Raw genomic sequence first — 18,680 nt, forward strand, 5'->3', positions numbered from 1 at the left:
ACAAAAAAGTGACAGTCATATGATAATTTGTATAAGCCAAATCTTGGTTTGGCTGTAGTATGTGGACCATTGTTTTTGTTGTGTTCAATGGCTGTATAGAAAATAAAATACCTTTGAGTGTAAAACAAAAGTGAATAAGACAAGCATTTAAAAATGAATGTTTAAGCTGAAGATTATAAACAAAATCATAAAGGTTGATGGAAAAAGAAAAAAAAACGAATTGGCCAACTAACACAAATTGTTGGCTGTTTGACCTCTGTTTTTTGTTTGCTTTATTTTTTTTTGAGAGAGAGAGGGGCTTGCAAAATAATTATTTGAAGGCAGTCAAGATATACAAACTATTGCATGTCAATAGGACTTTTTTAGTATCTTCACTGGAATAATAATCATATATCCTTAGGAATTAGTACAGTCCAAAATATACAGTGTATCATGGTGAAGTGATACAGTTTTATCTCAATATTTAGCTTTTTCTTTTTTTCATTTTATTAGGAAGAGACTGAGTATTACCTTTCCCTGCAAATACTACTTGTTGATCAGTTCTTTGAAACTGCAGTTTTAACGCCTTTAAACAAACAAAAAAAACCCTTCCTTTTCTTTTTTCTGTCCCAACAGAACAGTTAATATACTTGTTCAACCTCTCCTTCCCCTGCTGACATCTAAAGAAATGTCAAGTTTTAATGTTAAAGCAAAATAAAAATTCAGTTTTTGATCATAATATATTTTATAAGCTTGCTGAATGTGTTGTTTAAAGGGAGAATCACATTTATTTTCAGTAATAAAAGCTGACTGATAATAAAGCAACCAAATGTGAAATATGTACAGAAAGTCTGTCTCATTTTCAAAAATGACTTAGGCTCCTTAGTGCCCAAATCTCTTTTAAAGACTTACATTCCTAAATCACTTAAGTTCTTTTGAAAATTTTACTCACAGTTCTTTGAGAAGAAAAATTACTGTGCAGGACAAAATTTTACAATGAGGCTCTTGCATAGTATGTTACAAAATCGAAATTTGTTCAGACTATATTGTTTATAGTCTTCCTGTGTTTTTGCAACAATTCTGCCTAGATATTTTGTTTCAGTTAAGTGAATAGTGAGTTTTTCTTAATACCGTAGCTCAGGAAATTCTCTATGGGTCTTTCCCTTTTTAATGAATATTTGTATTATACTGTTCTTCAGTAGGATGACTGGCATGTTTAATTTCTGCTGCTTAATTTTGTATAGGTTATTAAAACATAGTCCATGTAAGAGATTTGATATGTATTTACCCAGCAGAGTCCTTTGTAAAGGTGTGATATTCCACAGACTACACCCAGCTAGCAAGAATTAGATCTTAAAGCTATTGCAATAATATCTTAGGCTAATATAACCACTGGCCATTTGATGCTGTTGTTTTTTGATCCCTGGATAACTGTTAAGCTGCACAGATACTATATGTATCATTTTAGAGAATAGCTTGTGGCCTAATTCTGCTCTGTTACATTGATACAATCCTATTAACCTGTTGCACAGATGTAGTAGAACAGAATTTGGCTCCGTGTTTGGCTTTTGTAGTTGTATCTATAGGCCAATTTTATACGCACATGCACATAGTATTTCTTGTTAAGATGGTGAACAGATGTTTTAAATATACTTTTCCAAAATGTACTTTTAGGATAGAAGAAACTTCACCTCCAGGTTGTGGATTTTGCCACATACCATATGATGAACTGAACATGCCATTCCCTGCTCATCTCACATACTGTTACAACTGCAGAAAACAAAAGGTTCCTGATGTTCTTTTCACAACAATAGATCTGCCTGCAGAGGCAATGGTTATTGGAAAGGGATGTCTTATTCAAGCCAGGTATCTGTCAAAATATTTATTTTCTTACTACTGTGCTGGAGAACATTAGAAATTTTCCTTTTCCTGTAGTTCAACAAAAGCAGATTTTATATTTTATGTTCAATTATGTGTAGTAACTAGCAACTAAATGTTTATTTCCTGTTGTGATGTCATTAACTTTAGTTTTGTGCTTTTTATTTATACTAGTCTGTAGTACAGGGGTGCTGGAATAATTTGCATAATGGGGATGCTGAGAGCCATTGAACCAAACTGTAAATCCTATATATGATGGAAACCACTTCAAGCCAGGGGGTGTTGTCACATCCCCAGTACCCCTAATTCCAACACCTATGCTGTAATACCTACTAAATTTATTGCATTCAGCCCACATGGCTATGGAGAGCAAAGACTTGCAACTACAGAATAAGGTTGCACATGCTACATATGCTCAGGTTAAAATAATTCAAAATACTGAACCAATGGAGTAGGTCACATGACTGGTTCTCTGGTGGTTTGGTCAGAATGGAGGTCCCATAATCATACTAAGATGTAAAACAAAATTCTCCTTTGAAATGATGACTGAGGTAAAACATTATAGCCACAGAAAAAACATTTCTGCTACAGCGTTTTTCATTTAGCCCTGTTATACTGGAGAATGCAAGATCATACTGTGATTATTTCTTGTCAGAGGTTCCTAAAAGCATTACTAATTATCTTGGGTGGTTCTTTGCAAATAGATTATGATATTGTACTAAAAGATGTAACTAAAACTTAAGATTCCATCCACGTGTTCTTAATATTGGTAAAAAGAACTTTCACAGGCGGATGTACACACCACTTTCCAGAAATGTAGTAGTGTTGGTTAGACAATCGTATATGCAGTAATAGCACAGTACAAATTGTGTGAGAGAAGGGCAGATTCAGTGTCCCTAGATTTATATTAATTTTGTTATGATACTGTAATTTCCTATTCAGTTATACAGTACTTAATTTTCATTTTGTTTTGCCATTCTAACTACTGCATATACCGTACGTACACCAATGCAGATTCCTTGACATATTGGGTTAGCTTCAGCCATAATAAATCAAATAGGGGCACCTCTGGAAAGTTACTGAGTTGGTATGAGGATGATCCTGGAGGAACTGCTATAGTTATTGCCTCAGTTTCCTCTACTGAAATACAAAAATACATTATTATCTCTGATTTTCTGTAAAGTTTAATTCATTAGGGTTTATGAATTTCATGATGTCAGATGGAAGATGCTTCTATTGAGGCAAACATTTGCCTAAGTGTTGCAAGTCTCAGAACCATATAGAAATAATGACCACATATAACTCTTATTTTATATTTCTGAGCATTTGGTGTACGACTATGTAAGGAGCTGTGATTCCAGTTACCTTCAGTTCCTTTTCTACTGCTACAGACAGAGGTTTTAGAACTACTGTTCCATTTAGACTGCTGTGTAAGATTGATATCCTCTGCCTTTTTCTTTCTCTTTAGCTTATTGGGGTGTGTGTGTGGGGGGGGGGGGGGGGTTGAAGGAGACACAGTAGCTAGTAGTAATTTAGAATAGTGCTATTACATGCTTCCAAGCAGATTCCTGTCTACTTCTGTCAAGTTCAAAGCTAATCATCTTTATGACAGACTAGAAAGAAATCCAGTTTGTTCAAATTCAACATTTTGCATCATGTGGTGGTAATATATCTATTTGATCTAAGTTTTTATATGGCTGCCCATCACTGTTGTATCTGAGCACCTTCTACATAAAATCAGTAGCAATAACAAAAGTCCATGGTGGATCTCATGGAGTCAGAATTCTATTATAATTGTATCACTTGTGGTGGAAAGGCTTTCTTAAAGAGGAAGTCTTTGCAACTTTTTCCTAAAGGTGATCAGACTCTGGGTTTTTCTGATGTCTGATAGAGAATACTTTGTCCTCAGCTTTCACATGCTTCGTCCTGGGCTTTGGGATCCGTGTTATCCCAGAAGAGCAGAGCAGCAGTGGTTCATAGATTGAAATTCAGTCTTTGATGTGGCTGGGGCTTGATCTAGTAATTGTTTTGAAAATAAGGAATAAGGCCTTAAACTGACATCGGAAGCTAACTGGAAGCCAACGGAGGGACTTGAGCACAAGCTTGAAGGGATCATAGTGGCCTGAACCATGGGGAAGATGGGCAGGTGCATTCTGTACCAGCTGGAGCCTGTACATTGCCTTCACATTCAGCTTTAGATACAGTGAATTGTAGTAATCCAGTCTGGAGGTGAAAAATGCATGGATTACTGTGGTCAGGCCCTCCTTCAGGAGGAAGGGGTGAAGCTTCCTGGCAAGTTGGAAGTGAAAGCTGGCATTTTTGGAAATGGATGCTACTTGGTCATGTAAGCATTTTGAGGAGTGAAATGGGACCCTGAGTATTCATGCTACATTGACAAATGTAGACTAGACATCTTCAATAGACGCTGGAGACAGTGTTTGGGCCAGCTTTTGGAAGTGTTTCCCCTTTCTGACCAGCGGCGCTTCAGTTTCTCCTGGATTCAGCTTGAACCAGTTGCTCCTTCATCCAAGAGATAATTTCTTATAGACTTGCTGACAACTTTTTAGTAATGGTGGTTGAATCAATTGAGAATGAGATACGTAGTTCAGTGTCATCAGTGTATTGTTGGCAACTCTCTAAGCCTGATGATGGCATCTCACTGTCTCTTCTAGTGGTCTCATGTAGATATTGAAGAGAAGAGTGGAAGGTATGGATCCTTGTGGGATCAGTTGGAGCAAGTATAGTGCTGGACCATCTATTTCTGTTATGTTTTGTAGATAAGCTAGTAGTACTTTGTGGTCCACTGAATCAAAGGCAGAGAGATCCAACAGTATGTGCATGTAGGTGTCCATGGCCATGAGATCATCTTTTAGTGATATTAGAGCAGATTCTGTTCTGTACCATGGTCTGAACCCTCCTCGGGGGAGCATCCAAGATGTTGACTGATGTGAGATGTGGTTGGAGCTTGGTGGTTACTATTTTCTCAATTATTTTGACCAGGAATAGGAAGTTGAAGAGATCTTTAGGGTTTAGTGTTGACTTCATGAGGACTGTGTGAACTGTTGCATTTTTCAAGGAATTTAAGTGTGCTTTTCTGAAGGAAGCATTGACAATTTCCATTAGTAGTGAGCATAGTTGTCCTGGCATCGATTCATTTCACAGGTTGTGACTCTAATACTATTCCAGGGCTTCTTGAGCTGTAGCATGTGTGATGGAGCCAAATTCAGCCAGGGATAGTGGGGCAGATAATAGTCTGGTCAGAAGGGTGGGATTTCCTTTTCTATTTCTTTTTATACATAAGTATACAAGTACATCAGGGACTTCCAGTGCCTTGGAGAAGAACACTTTCTGAAGGGGTACTCAGTTTTCACTTTTTTTTTTTTTAACCCTTTCAAATTTACCTTTAATAGATTTAAACTCTCACTAATTAACAAGTCTTGTAAGTTCTGCTGATGGACACTGGAATTTTCTATACCTTGAAACTGAAGCATCCACAAATACCTGTTAGGAGAAAAACTGAAAGACATGAAATTTCAGGTGGGACAGTCTTTTGAGGAGAATTTGGTTCTCTTCTGCTCCACCTTTGAGAAACATCTTGTTCTAAGCACAGTCATCAAGCTAGTAGGATGGAGCTGAGTGTACCGTAAAAGGTAGAGGAATCTGTCAGTTTGACTGGACAGTCTGATGATTGATGCCATGTCCGTCTCAGCTGCTGCAGCTTCCTTCTGTGAGCTACTTGAGTCTGACTACATTCTTTTGAGGGAATTTGGATGTTTTGGCCTAAGCAGACCATAATAATAATCATTTATTTATAACTACAGTAGTCCTTAGATATTTCAAGCAGGTTGGAGACGCATTGTACTAGTTGCTATATAGACACACATAGTAAGTGGCAGTCACTGCCCTGAAGAGTTTACAATCTAAATAGACAAAACAGTCAATCTCTTTTGATACTTCATGCCTTCGTTTCAGAACTCAGATCTAAGGGTCTGAAGGCTTTGCCTCAGTTTCATGTGATGTATTCTGTATAGGTTCTTATATTGCTTTCATCACCATAATTTTGAGTGCCTTCCAGTACTGCATTGGACAACAGGATCTTTAGGTTCTTCCTAGTAGACCTCAGATTCCTGGGTCTCCCTGCAGACTTAGGTATGAAATGGTCCTTTTCTCATTCACCTAAGACTTTGGATGTTTGTTCCCTAGAAGATCACCCTAAATATGTAGTCTTCACTTTGGATTCCTCTCTTGGGTGGCAGTTCTGCTATGATGCCACTGCAGTCTTACCCCTCTCAGCTTTTATGTACTTTGGCCTATGTGGCATCAGCCATCATAAGTGTCTTTCTTTGAGATGTTTATTCAGTATATGCTGCAGCTCTAATTTTCCCCCTGGAACATACATAAGGGGAGACCATTACCTCCTAAGCCTACTTTCCTTCTACTGATTATCCTGCAAGAGATTTGGTCAAATCCTGGTAAAAGAGGAAGAATTTGAAAATATCAAAAGCTTCAAGGTGACATAGAAGCTGGTCCTTTTCTGCTTTGTTAGTGCAGTGTCATTGCAACCTACATCTTTCCTTTTGATGACTAGCTAGTTCCAGAAGTTCTGGTTCTTCTTCAAGTGATGATCCCTATTGTATTCCATTGAGGGTTATACACATGTGCCATGTATCCAGAGCCAGATATTTTGAAAGTAGTAGTGTCCGTTGGGCTGTGCACGTGCCCATGCTCCACCTCATGGTTTCATCCAAGGTGATAATGGGCAGGGTGGACCATCTGGGCCCTTAGCACCTTCTCACCGCTGCATGGTCTGACTCAAAGTCTCTTCTGTTCTCTCCTCTCTTGTGATGCACTATTACAAACTGAGAAAAATACTTTTATTCTTGTACATAGTTAGTATTTTGTTATTTTTGTAGTAGCTTTTAGTGTAGTAATAGTTTTAGGATTGTAAGGACTTTGGGATGCCATTTCACCAGTTGACCACCTGTCCCCAGTACCCATGCGTGGGTACTGGATTACTCACTTCCTGTCCTCCCTCGTTCTTGGTCAACAATTTCATCACATTTCATCCTGGTCCAGTATCTGCCCCCTTCCCAGCCCGTAACTGGGAAGGCCAGGCTCTCCACCTCAGGAAGCACCTCATGGAGGTCACCATGAGGCCACTGTCGGATCCAGGCTGTGGGGAACCCTCCCTCCCCCTCCACCCCCCCGCAATACGTCAGCCTGAGCAATCTAAGAGCACACCACCTACTGCACCTCCCAGTTCGGTTCTGCTGGTACCAGCGCTATGGACCACTTGTCGGGTCCTTGCCATAAGGCAAGGAAGCATGTACATAAATATGGCAGTAAGTCTTCCTCCAGGTCCAAAAAGAATACTGCTCTAAGAGATCCCATCAGGGAGAAGCAACGCGTTCCAAGGCCACAAACACAATAAAAAGCTGCACAGAACGTCAGTTCCATCCACCGAGCCACATACTCCTTCCAGGTTGGTACTGCTGAAGTCAAGGGAACCTTTGGTTCCAAGACCACCCTGAGCTCCTGTTCCAACTGAGGAACTCGTCGTGCTCCCACTGGGGAAACTTGAATCAGCCCCTGAGCCTCATGAACTATTTGCACTGGCTGAGGTGAGATCTCCATGTCTTCAAGTGCCATTGCGTCCTCAGAGGGTGGGCTCCCGAACCTTAGACTTGCCTCCTTTGGGTCATGTTCCTGCCCACTCCTCTGAGGCTCCTGTGGTTCTGCTGGCACCGCCATTCAAACTGAGCTCTGATTTCTCAGCATTGGAGAACTTGGACAGGGCACAGGGTCTGCCCCTCTCGTACTGCCGCTGTGAATACCCCACAGCCCTACTAGCTCAATGGCAGTACCCTCTCTTTGCCCAGCACTGGGGTCATTGGTACAATGCTCCATGGGGCCCTCCATAGCATCTGCCAGGCTGGCTGTACTGGGGGGTTGTGGTTGCAGTATCCACGTTCCCGCTTGTAAGGAGTCTTCACTCTCACCACTTCAGCCTTCCCGAGAAGGCATTCTGAACAACTTTTGGAGGATGTACCCCTTAGTCCGACTTAGATGCTTCCGCCAGAACTGGAGCACTTCCTCTCATCATCCCTGGAAACCGCAGTTTTTTGATTTCCTCCTTGCTCCCAGATGACTGCCGTCAATTCCAATAACTGTTATGTAGGATGGCTGATGCCCTCCATATTCCACTGGAGGAAGTGCAAGACAAGATGCACCAATTGCTTGAGATGTTACTGCCTTGGCACCAGCCAGAGTGTCCCTACCAATCAATTCTTCAACTGGCCCGGACTGTCTGGCACACTCCAGCTACCTGCACACCCACCCCCAGAGAGGCAGAGAAAAGGCTGTATGTACCTCCAATGGGACCTGAGTTTTTCTTCTCTCACCTGCCACCCAATTCTCTCATCTTTCAGGCAGCATTGGAGTGGGCCCATCAGCAACACTCACGTTCCACCCCAGTAGATAAAGAGGGCAAACGCCTGGACCTTGGGGGTCACAAGGTTTTCTTCTCTGCCAGTTTTGCATTTCAAATTTCCTGGCTCTATTTGCAAACTAGAACTTCCTTACCTATAGCAAAATGGCATACTTCACAGACAGACTGCCCCAGCGGATCAAGCCCGATTCCAGGCTATCCTGGATGAGAGGAGGCTGGTTGCGAGGACAACGCTGCAGGCTGCAATGGATGCATCAGACACTTCTTTAGGCATGATGGCTATGGGGATCATCATGCGAAGGGAATTATGGCTGCATTTGTCAGGTTTCCTGAGGGAAGTCTAGACCACCATAGAGGATTTCCCTTTCGATGAGTCTCATCTCTTCAACCAGAAGACTGATGATTCCCTTTGTTCCCTCAAGGATTCCAGAACCACTGTGTGATCACTGCATTTCTACACACTGGCACCCAAGTGAAAGTTCTACCTGTCTCCAAAGCAGAAATTTAGAGTTTCCCAATTATTCCTCTAGTGGCCCTATGAGCTTCCTTGCAAACAGCAGAAAACCCAGCGACCCCATCCCTCAGGTTCATCATCACAACCTTCTGCATCTCATACCCAGTCTTTCCAGAAGTGCTATTTATGAGTGCAATTAGAGAGCCGCCAACCACCCTGCCTCATCCGTGCACCCGACTCACTCCATTTGGGGGGTGCCTATCACTCTTTTTACCACCTTGGAGTGCGATAACGGACAAGTGGATCCTGGATGTCATTCAATATGGCTATATGATCGAGTTCAAAATGCTACCTCATCCTCATCCCTCGCCCGGGCCTAACTTCAGGGACCACTCTCATGATTGTATCCTCATCCTAGAGGTAGACTCCCTGCTGCAAAGGCGAGTGATAGAACCTGTTCCCATGACACCACCAACGTCTATTACATCAACAGACAACGGTGTATAAGGTTGCCTGCACTTTGTGCAGAAGCAATTCATCTTTGGGATTGGCTTTGCCCACAAGATCCTGTTATGAGCGGCATACCTTCCTGGGACTCAGAATGTAATTGTGGACTCTCTCAGCAGAAAGTTTGTGACTGACCACGAATGGGAGCTCCACAACACTGGTCGCTAGCATTTTCGACTGCTGGGAGACTCCAGCCAGGGACCTCTTTGCCTCTTGTGCCAACAGCAGATGCACCCTGTGCTGCTCTGGGGGACTTGGTGGCAGGAAGGTGACGCACTAGTCCTTTGTTGGTCAGATAGCTCAATTACACCTTTCCTTCCTGCCATGAATGCTCACAAGATCAGATGGAAAAGAGCAACGGTCATTCTGATTGCCCCTTTCTGGCCTTACCAGTTCTGGTTTTCCCTTGTTCTCAGCATGTCAGCGTGCTCCCTACTTCCACTGCCACCTTACCCAGAACTCATGCAATAAGGTGGATGGATCGGGCATCCCAATTCCCAGACTCTTCACCTCAGAGCCTGTTTTTTGGATGAGCACCTTCATTAGAGCAAGAATGTTCATCAGCAGTACAAGGCTGCTCTCAAATAACGGAGAGGAGTCCACAAGGTGATCCTATAGGGCCAAATGGAAGTGTTTCACCTCCTGGGCTCAGTGGAAGGGTCTAGCCCCTAAGGATGTAGACATTCCTCCTCTTTTGGACTATATCCTCTCCCTAAAGACATCTGGCCTTGCTCTCAACTCCATCAGGGTGCACATGGCTGCTGTCAGTAACTTCCACCCCCCTGCTCGAAGGACACTCCTTTACTCACCCTTTGACTACCAGGTTCTGGAAGGGCTTCCTCTGAACCTATCCTCCTGTTCAGCCCATTGCTCCCCAATGGGACCTCAACTTTGTCCTCACGATGTTAACAAAGTCACCCTTTGAGCCTCTGGCCTCATGCTCTCTCTCTTCTCCCCATGAAGATTGCCTTTCTGGTAGCTATTACTTCTGCAAGACAGTCAGTCCGCCTCATACTTTGTCACCTCAGATGAAACCATGAGGTGGAGCTAGGGTGCATGTGTGGACCAACGGACACTACCTTTTTAAAAATCTCTGGCTCCGGACACATGGCAAATACATATAATCCGCAGTGAAATACAGATAGGGACCACACATCTTGAAGAACTTCCAGTTATAGGTAAGTAATTTCTTCACTGACAGAGTCCTGCATACTGAGTTGTCCTTAGTGAGAGAGAAATCAAAGAAACTTTTTGATATGTTGGAATTCCGCAAGAAAGGGAAGACTGTTCTCATAAATTTCAAAGGACATGCAGAGGTAGTTAAGAACGCTGGGTGTCACCTTCTTCAATATTTGCTGCGACAAAGTGAGCCTGAATACCTTTATTAAGGTGTGACTGTACAGTTAGTGTGAATTATAATATTTCTTTAACCACTCTGGATTGGCATCTCTGGTCACCTCAGCAATGTTAGTTATGATTTCAGAGCTCAGCAAAGAAGTATCTCAGAATTAGTTGCTTTTCAGATTCAAAACCAATTTCCAGTATAAAATATTTGTATAATGTAGTCAAACTTCAGCTCAGTGTATATTGAACTTACCATGTTAGCACTTCTCCAGTTCTATACTTATATTAGGTGTTGGTACAATATTTTAAAAGTGGAGTTATAACTGTGTTGGTGCCAGGATATGAGGGAGACAACGTGGGTGAGGTAATATCTTTTATTGGACTAACTCCTGTTGTGAAAAAAACACGCATTTGAACTACGTAGAGCTCTTCTTCAGGTCTGAAGAAAGAAGCTTGTCTCGTTCATCAACAGAAGTTGGTCCAATAAAAGATACTGCTTCACTCACCTTACCTCTCCAATAATTTTAAAGGCATAGTACAGCGTTTTTCTGTGATCAACAGAATCCTCAGGTTCCTCAGACTATGTCTAAGGGGTCTGGGAAAGGTGGTTGTTACCATAGAACAGTGCTTTAAGCCTGTGGTCGGGTCCACAGACTATGTTTAAGATTTCCAAAGGGGTCTGTTCTCACTGCCATTTGAAAGTTTTTAGGAGTCTGCAAATGAAAAAGGTTGAAAAACACTGGCATAGTGGGTGAAGCATATTCCTTGCTTTCTGAGTACATTTTTATGTATATTTTGATTACTAGAAGTAAACATGATTTCATAAAAAGAATTGACAAAAGTCATGCTTTCCAGTTTTTGTAATCTGTTTTAATAAGGGATGTTTCTTAATATTATTTAAAGTACATGTATTATTCTGCTTTATAAGTTACTTTTGTTCAAAGTTTCCAGTTTTCAGTTTAAACAGGTATTTTCCTATTAAAATATGACCGAAATTAAGGGTAAAGATGTACAGCAAATATTTGTTAAAAGCCAAAAAGCATCAATTTGATGTTGTGCTGACTTGATATTTAAAAAAAAATAGAATTAAACTCCAGAAAATAACTTTTAATGTTTTGTCAAATAAAAAAAGCCTTTTGCTCGCTTACAGAGTTTATCAGTGGTTAAAAATTAAAAGTGTTTACAAGCTTAAAATAGACTAATTCTACATATGTGACAATTCCATCAACAGGTTATGTCGCCTGAAAAAGAAAGCTCAAGCAGAAGCAAATGCAACATCCATCAGTAATCTGTTGCCATTTATGGAATATGAAGTACACACCCAGCTAATGAATAAACTTAAATTGAAAGGAATGAATGCTCTGTTCGGTCTGAGGATTCAGATTACAGTGGGTGAAAATATGCTGATGGGCTTGGCAGTAAGTGTTGCTTTGAATGCATAAATTTGAATTCCTCATTCTATTATATTCTGTTCTTCTAATTTCACAAAACCATTTGTGCCAGTTTCGTATGATGGTGGAATTCTGGACAAATGGAGATATTTAAAAAATATAGTTTTATTAACAAATGAGATGGTGGAAAGGAAGGAGACCGCCACCTTCTTGTTGACAGATCAGAGTAGACTTGCCTTGAATACCAGACACAATAGACTGAACTCTCTTGAAACTGAATAAGTAGATGAAAGTATCATAAGTACAGGAGGCTTTCCCCAAAATATGCTGAGGAAAAATCATAAATTCCTTTAATGGTTACTGTCGAGATCTGTTTTTATTCCATGTTCATGGTAGATGGGATTTGCCCTCCCTGAGTATTTGTAAGTCTTTGGTTATCACCTAGGAAAAAAGAGAAATCTCCAATACTCCAGCCTATTGCCTCTGCTTGTAATATTGATGGCCTCTAATGCCTCTATTACTTTTCATCTAACTATTAATTACAAAGGAGCTGCACTGTGGTGTTGCATTAGCTTAACTCTATAAGGTACTCAACCCTTTCAACTATACCTATGATGTACTGTTTTTCATAGAATGAATTTGATGCTGCTTTTTGTTTAGTTTAAAATAAAGTATGATTAAAAAAAAAAACACCCCCCCCAAAATGAATTTTGGAGACCCTCTGTGCTGTCCAGACTCTTATTTTTCACTAACGTTTTATAAATATCCTCCGCGCACACACAGCTTATTGTATTTGTTTTTAATTCCATGCCCTCCTTTTTGGGGGCTTTCTGATGGCAGAGAAGTAATGACCAGTAGGTTTAAAGTGTTCTAGGCCTAATTATAAAATGTTGCACCACTGGCATCTATGCTCTGCATGTCATGTGTGGGGTTGGAATAGCCAAGCTTAATTCTGTCTCTGCCGAAACATCTTAGTGAACAGATGGGCCCTGAGTAGAGGCTCTCAAGCTCTCTCCATCCTGACTGACACTTCCAATGTCAGTGACACTTCCAATGGTTCACTTCCAATGACACTTCCAATGGTTCACTTCCAATGAGAAGTTGGGCCCAGATGACCTCAGAGGCCATGTTTTTGAATGTGTATGAGTCCGCCAACTCCATTAGATGCCAAGAGGCATCACCAACACTAGCCTTTTAAAGTACATATCTGCTGAGAGAAGTCTCAAAGCTATCCGGGCCAGCAGTCGAAAACAGACAAGGATCAAAGGATTCAAGGTTGAACCTGAACTCAGGCCTCAACCTGTGCTTCGTGGGAGAGCCAACAATACGCTGAGCTGCTGCTGAGCACCAATGAATTTTGCACCAACTCTGCGAAGAACAGTGATGCCTGATATGTCTTATGTCTGATCTTGGATCAAGGTGTTTGGAACCAGTGAGAAGGTGGTGGTCTCCTTCCTTTCCACCATCTCACTTGTTAATAAACTATAATTTTTAAATATCTCCATTTGTCCAGAATTCCACCATCATACAAAACTGGCACAAACGGTTTTGTGAAATTAGAAGAACATTTTATAAGGTTAGACATCACTGTTCTTGGCACGGTTGGTGCAAAATTCCAATGGTGCTTAGCAGCAGCTCACTGAATTGTATGGTCTCCCAGGAAGCACAGATTGAGGCCTGAGTTGAGGTTCAACCTTGACTCCTCTGATCCTTGTTGGTCTTCGACTGCTGGGCTGCCCTGTGTAACGCTTCCATTAATTCTGTGTCTGATGATAATGGCACTGATAAGTCACATCACTGGGTCAAGAGTATGTTAGGACCGGCTGAACTCCCTGATGTTTTTGTTTCTCGGTCTTACTTCAACTGTTACATAGATGTAGGCACTGAATCACACTAATGACACTGTAATGATTCTGAGTTTGAAGCCATTGTTGCTGTGAGCATGACTTGGGCATTGGCAGCGATGCCATGTCCGAGTTGTCCTTGCCTTTGTATCTCACATGTGTTAGCTTCAGTAACTTCAGTGGTGTACATACTAGTTTATTATACATCTACATCCAATACCCAGGTCTGTTCAGCAGACTGAATGTATACTTGGGATGAAAAAGTTAATGGTAAAATCATAGTAACTGATTTTACCTGTATGTATGTGGTGATCCTACGAGTTGTCTCTTCAGATTCATTCCAAATCTCCATAGTAGTGAAGCGAGAACCTCATTTTGCCTGTCCTCAGAAGTGAAAATGTGTATGGTGAAACATATTTTCCTTTCTTAGACCACTGTCTTGACAGATGTTCTTTGTCAGAAATTTGAATTTTGTTAAGAAAACAGTTGAAATAACTTAGTCCTAATGTGATTTCAGTCTTTTTTTATTAAGTTGGTTTATTTAAAGAGCCTGTAAGGTTCTGGCAAATATCTATCTGGCTTTCACACTGTAGAAATTCTTACGAAATAAGCCAGAAAACCTTCCATTTTCTGTTTCATTTGAATAATGAGCGAAAGAGATGCTTCAGTAATCTGACTAGTTTATATACTTATCTGTGACTGTAAAGACAAATTAAAGTCCTAGATACTGGGAAAATTTGATTTTCTAACTTGTTTATGCAAAATGAGTTAATACTAAGGTCTACATCAGCTATTGAAGTTGAGAATGAACTGAATAAATGAATATTTAGCACACTTATTGTTGTATTGATTACTGGTCACACATTTTTGGATATGAAGCCTTTAGAAAAGAATAGAAATTTCTATTCCTATTTGAGATGAGCTCTTGAGTCAAGGAACAAGATTTTCCTTAAGGAAGTGTTCCAGCAGATGGGGAGAAAGGTGTTGCAAGGCGTATTGTTTTGAATCTACAAACAATAAAGAGGAATTAATTTACCACAGTAGCAGTCTATGACATAAAGATACAAATTGTACTGGTGAATACATTAAAATCCTGGGCAGTATTGAAAACTATAAATATTTTAACCCAGTAGAAGTAAAATTAAACATTGAAAATAAAACTTTATAGGGCATATTTTGTTCTTGAACATCTTTGTTGTTCTCTTACTGACTTTTTTATTTATTTTTTTTATAAAGTCTGCCACTGGTGTGTATCTGACAGCTTTACCGACCCCTGGTGGTATTCAGATTGCTGGGAAGACTCCAAATGATGGCGCCTATGAACAGCATGTTTCTCACATGCAAAAAAAAATAAATGATACAATAGCAAAAAACAAAGAACTTTATGAGATTAACCCTCCTGTAAGTAAAATTTGTACAACTCTCAAAAAGGAGAATTCTATGTCAAATGCAGTTCATACTAAACTAGTATGGTTACTGATCCATAACTGAAGAGGTTTGATTTGAGTGCATGGTTATTTATCAATATGAAAATCCCTGAACTCTCTCTGAGGCAATCAGAGCAGAGATTTATATAATCACCGTATTCCAGATATGTAAATCTCTCGGTTCTGAATGTCTGAGAATGTCTTTAAAATTCCCCATTCATTTGACCAAATCAGATACAGCTTTTTAGGGATTAGGGAGTTCTTAGCGCCGTAGCCAGTTGGAGTGTAGCTGTGGAAGGCTAGAAAACATCTTTCATTCTAGTAGTCTGCATGTACTCCTTGTTAACTTGGTAATAACATATCCTTTGGCTTAGAGCTTTGAGCTCCATCTGTAGTTGTAGCCTCATAACTGGAAAGCACACTCAAGCTATCATTTAAATATATTTGTGGAGTAGCTAAATATTAATATGGTATTCCATGGTTCTATAGCTAAGGATACGTCCATACTACCCGCCGGATCGGCGGGTAGCAATTGACTTCTCGGAGTTCGATATATCGCGTCTCATCTAGACGCAATATATCGAACTCCGAACGCGCTCCCGTCGACTCCAGAACTCCACCACCGCGAACGGCGGTGGCGGAGTCAACGGGGGAGCCGCGGACTTCGATCCCGCGCCGTAAGGACGGGTAAGTAGTTCGAACTAAGGTAGTTCAACTTCAGCTACGCTATTCGCGTAGCTGAAGTTGCGTACCTTAGTTCGACACCCCCCCCCCCAGTGTAGACCAGGCCTAAGAGTCCACTCTAGTCTCAAATATGCGTAGCCTTCTAGGCTTCACAAGCTAGCTTCACAAGCTAGCTCCACTGCAGACCATAAAGAGAGAGGTTAGTCTGCGCAGAGAGCCTCCTGAAATCCTCTATTCTTACATGCTAGGAGTTGAAGAGCAGTGAAGGGGAGAAAAAAATAGTATAAATATAATTCCCATCTCTGTCGCTATGCAGTTCTGTAGCTGCCTGGATATTCCTATAGTCCTCCTGCTGGATTTAGCTCTTCTTTAGTCCTAAAATAGAGAAGGGACAAGTCCTGGCAGACTTAAAAAATATGCATATGAAGCAAAAAATATCCTTAATTTTGTATGGAAACTGGGAGCATCTATCGTACTCTTTTTCCACTTTGATCCTTCCATTTACATCATTGGAGAACAATACTGTGGGAGACTTCTGCCCCACACAGGTATTTTTTCATAATATGACCTGTAGGCTGGCCAGTAGCTGTCCCTCTTTCTTAGAACAGTAGGAACTCACTAGTCCCAATACAGAAGTAGATTCCAGAAAGGGAAGTATGGGAACTCTTTGAGATTTTTGGACTGTGAAGGGGCTTAACCATGTCTTGTTTCTATGGCTAGCTGTCAGAGAGGATCACATCCTGCCCAAGAACCAAGCTGGGACTCTGGCAAGAGTGGCATTCTTGTGCACATGAATCAGCACTAGGTAGCCATCCCAAGAAGGAAAATTAATCTTTTTTTCAAATAGTTATCTTTACATCTATGTAGCTGGAGGTGTCATTGACCACTGTGAGGCAGAAAACATTGAAGTTGCTTTCTGCTGAATAGAGCCCCTAAGCCTGTATCAACAATTCCAATGTAAATCCCATTTTTCTGTGATTTGCAGCTGCCACAAAAAAATTATTCTAGGTTGAAATGCTCCACACAAAGTTCTCTCTCTGCCTCTATCTGATGGTTTTTTAATGCATCCCATTCTCCTTAGTAACCGAGGCTGTTTATGCTACAAGCGCTACAATGGTACCACTGCAGCATAGGCACTTCCTACATCTACAGAAAAGGTAGTTAATCCACCACTCTGAGACAGTAGCTAGGTTGACAGAAGAGTTCTTCTGTCAGCCTTGCGGCATCTACACTGGTGATTAGGTCGACCTAAGTACCGTGCTCAGGGTGTTAAATTTTTCAGCGTAGACCAGACCCGAGTGGCCTCTAGGTTAATTAGATTGGCATAGTGAGGTCTCTAATAGGTGTCATGGAGTCTTCGGCTCTTTGATTACAGGAAGCCCTCTGCATTACACAGCCTACATATTTTTTTTCAATAGACCAGAATCACTTCACCTTCCCCAGTAAACTCAGATGGTCTTCAGACGATCCTTAGCAGTTTTTTTGTACTTAACTTTCCTATTATAAGAACAGAAATAAGTAAATATGGAACATCTCATATAATCCTCAATGTATCCAAAAAATGTTGAGGTGGAATGGATGCAATTACTTTCAGATCTGGTTCACATTACTCATCATTGATAGGGATAGCATTGATATATTTTATTCCTCTCTCTCAGTTTGATGCAGAATATGCAACATCTCAGTTCTTAAACCTGAGGGGAAACTGACTGGGACAAAAAATTAAAATAAAAAATGTACATTGTGAACAGGTTTTTTGTCTTAAACAGTTAGACTTCAGCGGTCCATCTCTCATTGTTATTAATAGATCTGACATATTTCTTAGTCACTGCATTATCTATGTGTATAATGAAAAATGAGTTTATTTCACTGTTTGTCATTACTAAGGGATATTGTATAAAAACAGAATTTTTATATATACAACTCTCTTTAAGTCACCACAGTTGGCTGCTGTGGAGCTAATTCTTACTCCTTTCCAGAAGCAGTAATCCTGTCTGTGGTATAAGTAGCACAAATGACTGAAATGAAGGAAATAAATCCTGTATGCATATATCCCTAGTAGTGATAAAGAAATTTCTAAAATAAAAGGGCAGGATGGAATTAAAAACAGAAAATATGATTTATATTGTCCGCAAAATTACTTCCAAGTAGAATGATTTTCAGAATGTTCTGGGTCTTAAAACTATGTGATGGCAAGGTGTCAAAATAGTTTTAAGACATGGAGTACATATATGAATTTTATTGTAATACTGTTTTCAGGAGATACCAGAGGAAATCATAGGATCTCCCTTTCCAGAACCAAGACAGCGTTCCAGGCTGCTAAGATCTCAGTCAGAAAGTTCTGATGAAGTTATGGAACTGGACCTTTCACATGGGAAAAAGGATGCTTTTGTCTTGGAGGTAATATCCGTGTCTATGATGCTCCTGCCTTTCATCTTGAAAAATATATGGAAAATAGATAAAGGACCTCTTAATTATTTCCAAAGTGTCCTGAGTTGTAGAGCAGCTCATTAATTTTTGTATCAATAGAAACTCTTAATTGAAATTTGAAGCACACCTCTGTTCCTCTCTCCTGTTGTTCTTGAGCACATCTGCTCTCTGCATATGAACCACATTCTAAAAGATATCCTCCTCTTGGTCATCTTTGTCAAGCAGTACCTAGAGGCTAGTAAAAAGAAAATGGGCGATTCTTTTTCAGCTACATAAAAGACAGGCCATCATCAC

The 18,680-nt window shown here is 40.5% G+C and overlaps 1 protein-coding gene across 9 annotated transcripts in view; it reads left to right on the forward strand.

Annotated features, from left to right (window-relative positions):
• The window catches only part of C2CD5 (C2 calcium dependent domain containing 5), a 120,372-nt gene that overhangs the window by 72,955 nt on the left and 28,737 nt on the right, over positions 1–18,680 (forward strand). For all 9 annotated transcript variants that reach the window (XM_044993309.1, XM_044993336.1, XM_044993377.1 and 6 more), the window contains 4 exons: positions 1,654–1,845; positions 11,842–12,028; positions 15,082–15,246; positions 18,216–18,356. In XM_044993309.1, coding sequence (XP_044849244.1) covers positions 1,654–1,845; positions 11,842–12,028; positions 15,082–15,246; positions 18,216–18,356 — 685 coding nt within the window. The remainder of the gene's footprint in view (positions 1–1,653; positions 1,846–11,841; positions 12,029–15,081; positions 15,247–18,215; positions 18,357–18,680) is intronic.

This window comes from Mauremys mutica, chromosome 1, assembly GCF_020497125.1.
Source record: "Mauremys mutica isolate MM-2020 ecotype Southern chromosome 1, ASM2049712v1, whole genome shotgun sequence".
NCBI classification, from domain to species: domain Eukaryota; kingdom Metazoa; phylum Chordata; order Testudines; family Geoemydidae; genus Mauremys; species Mauremys mutica.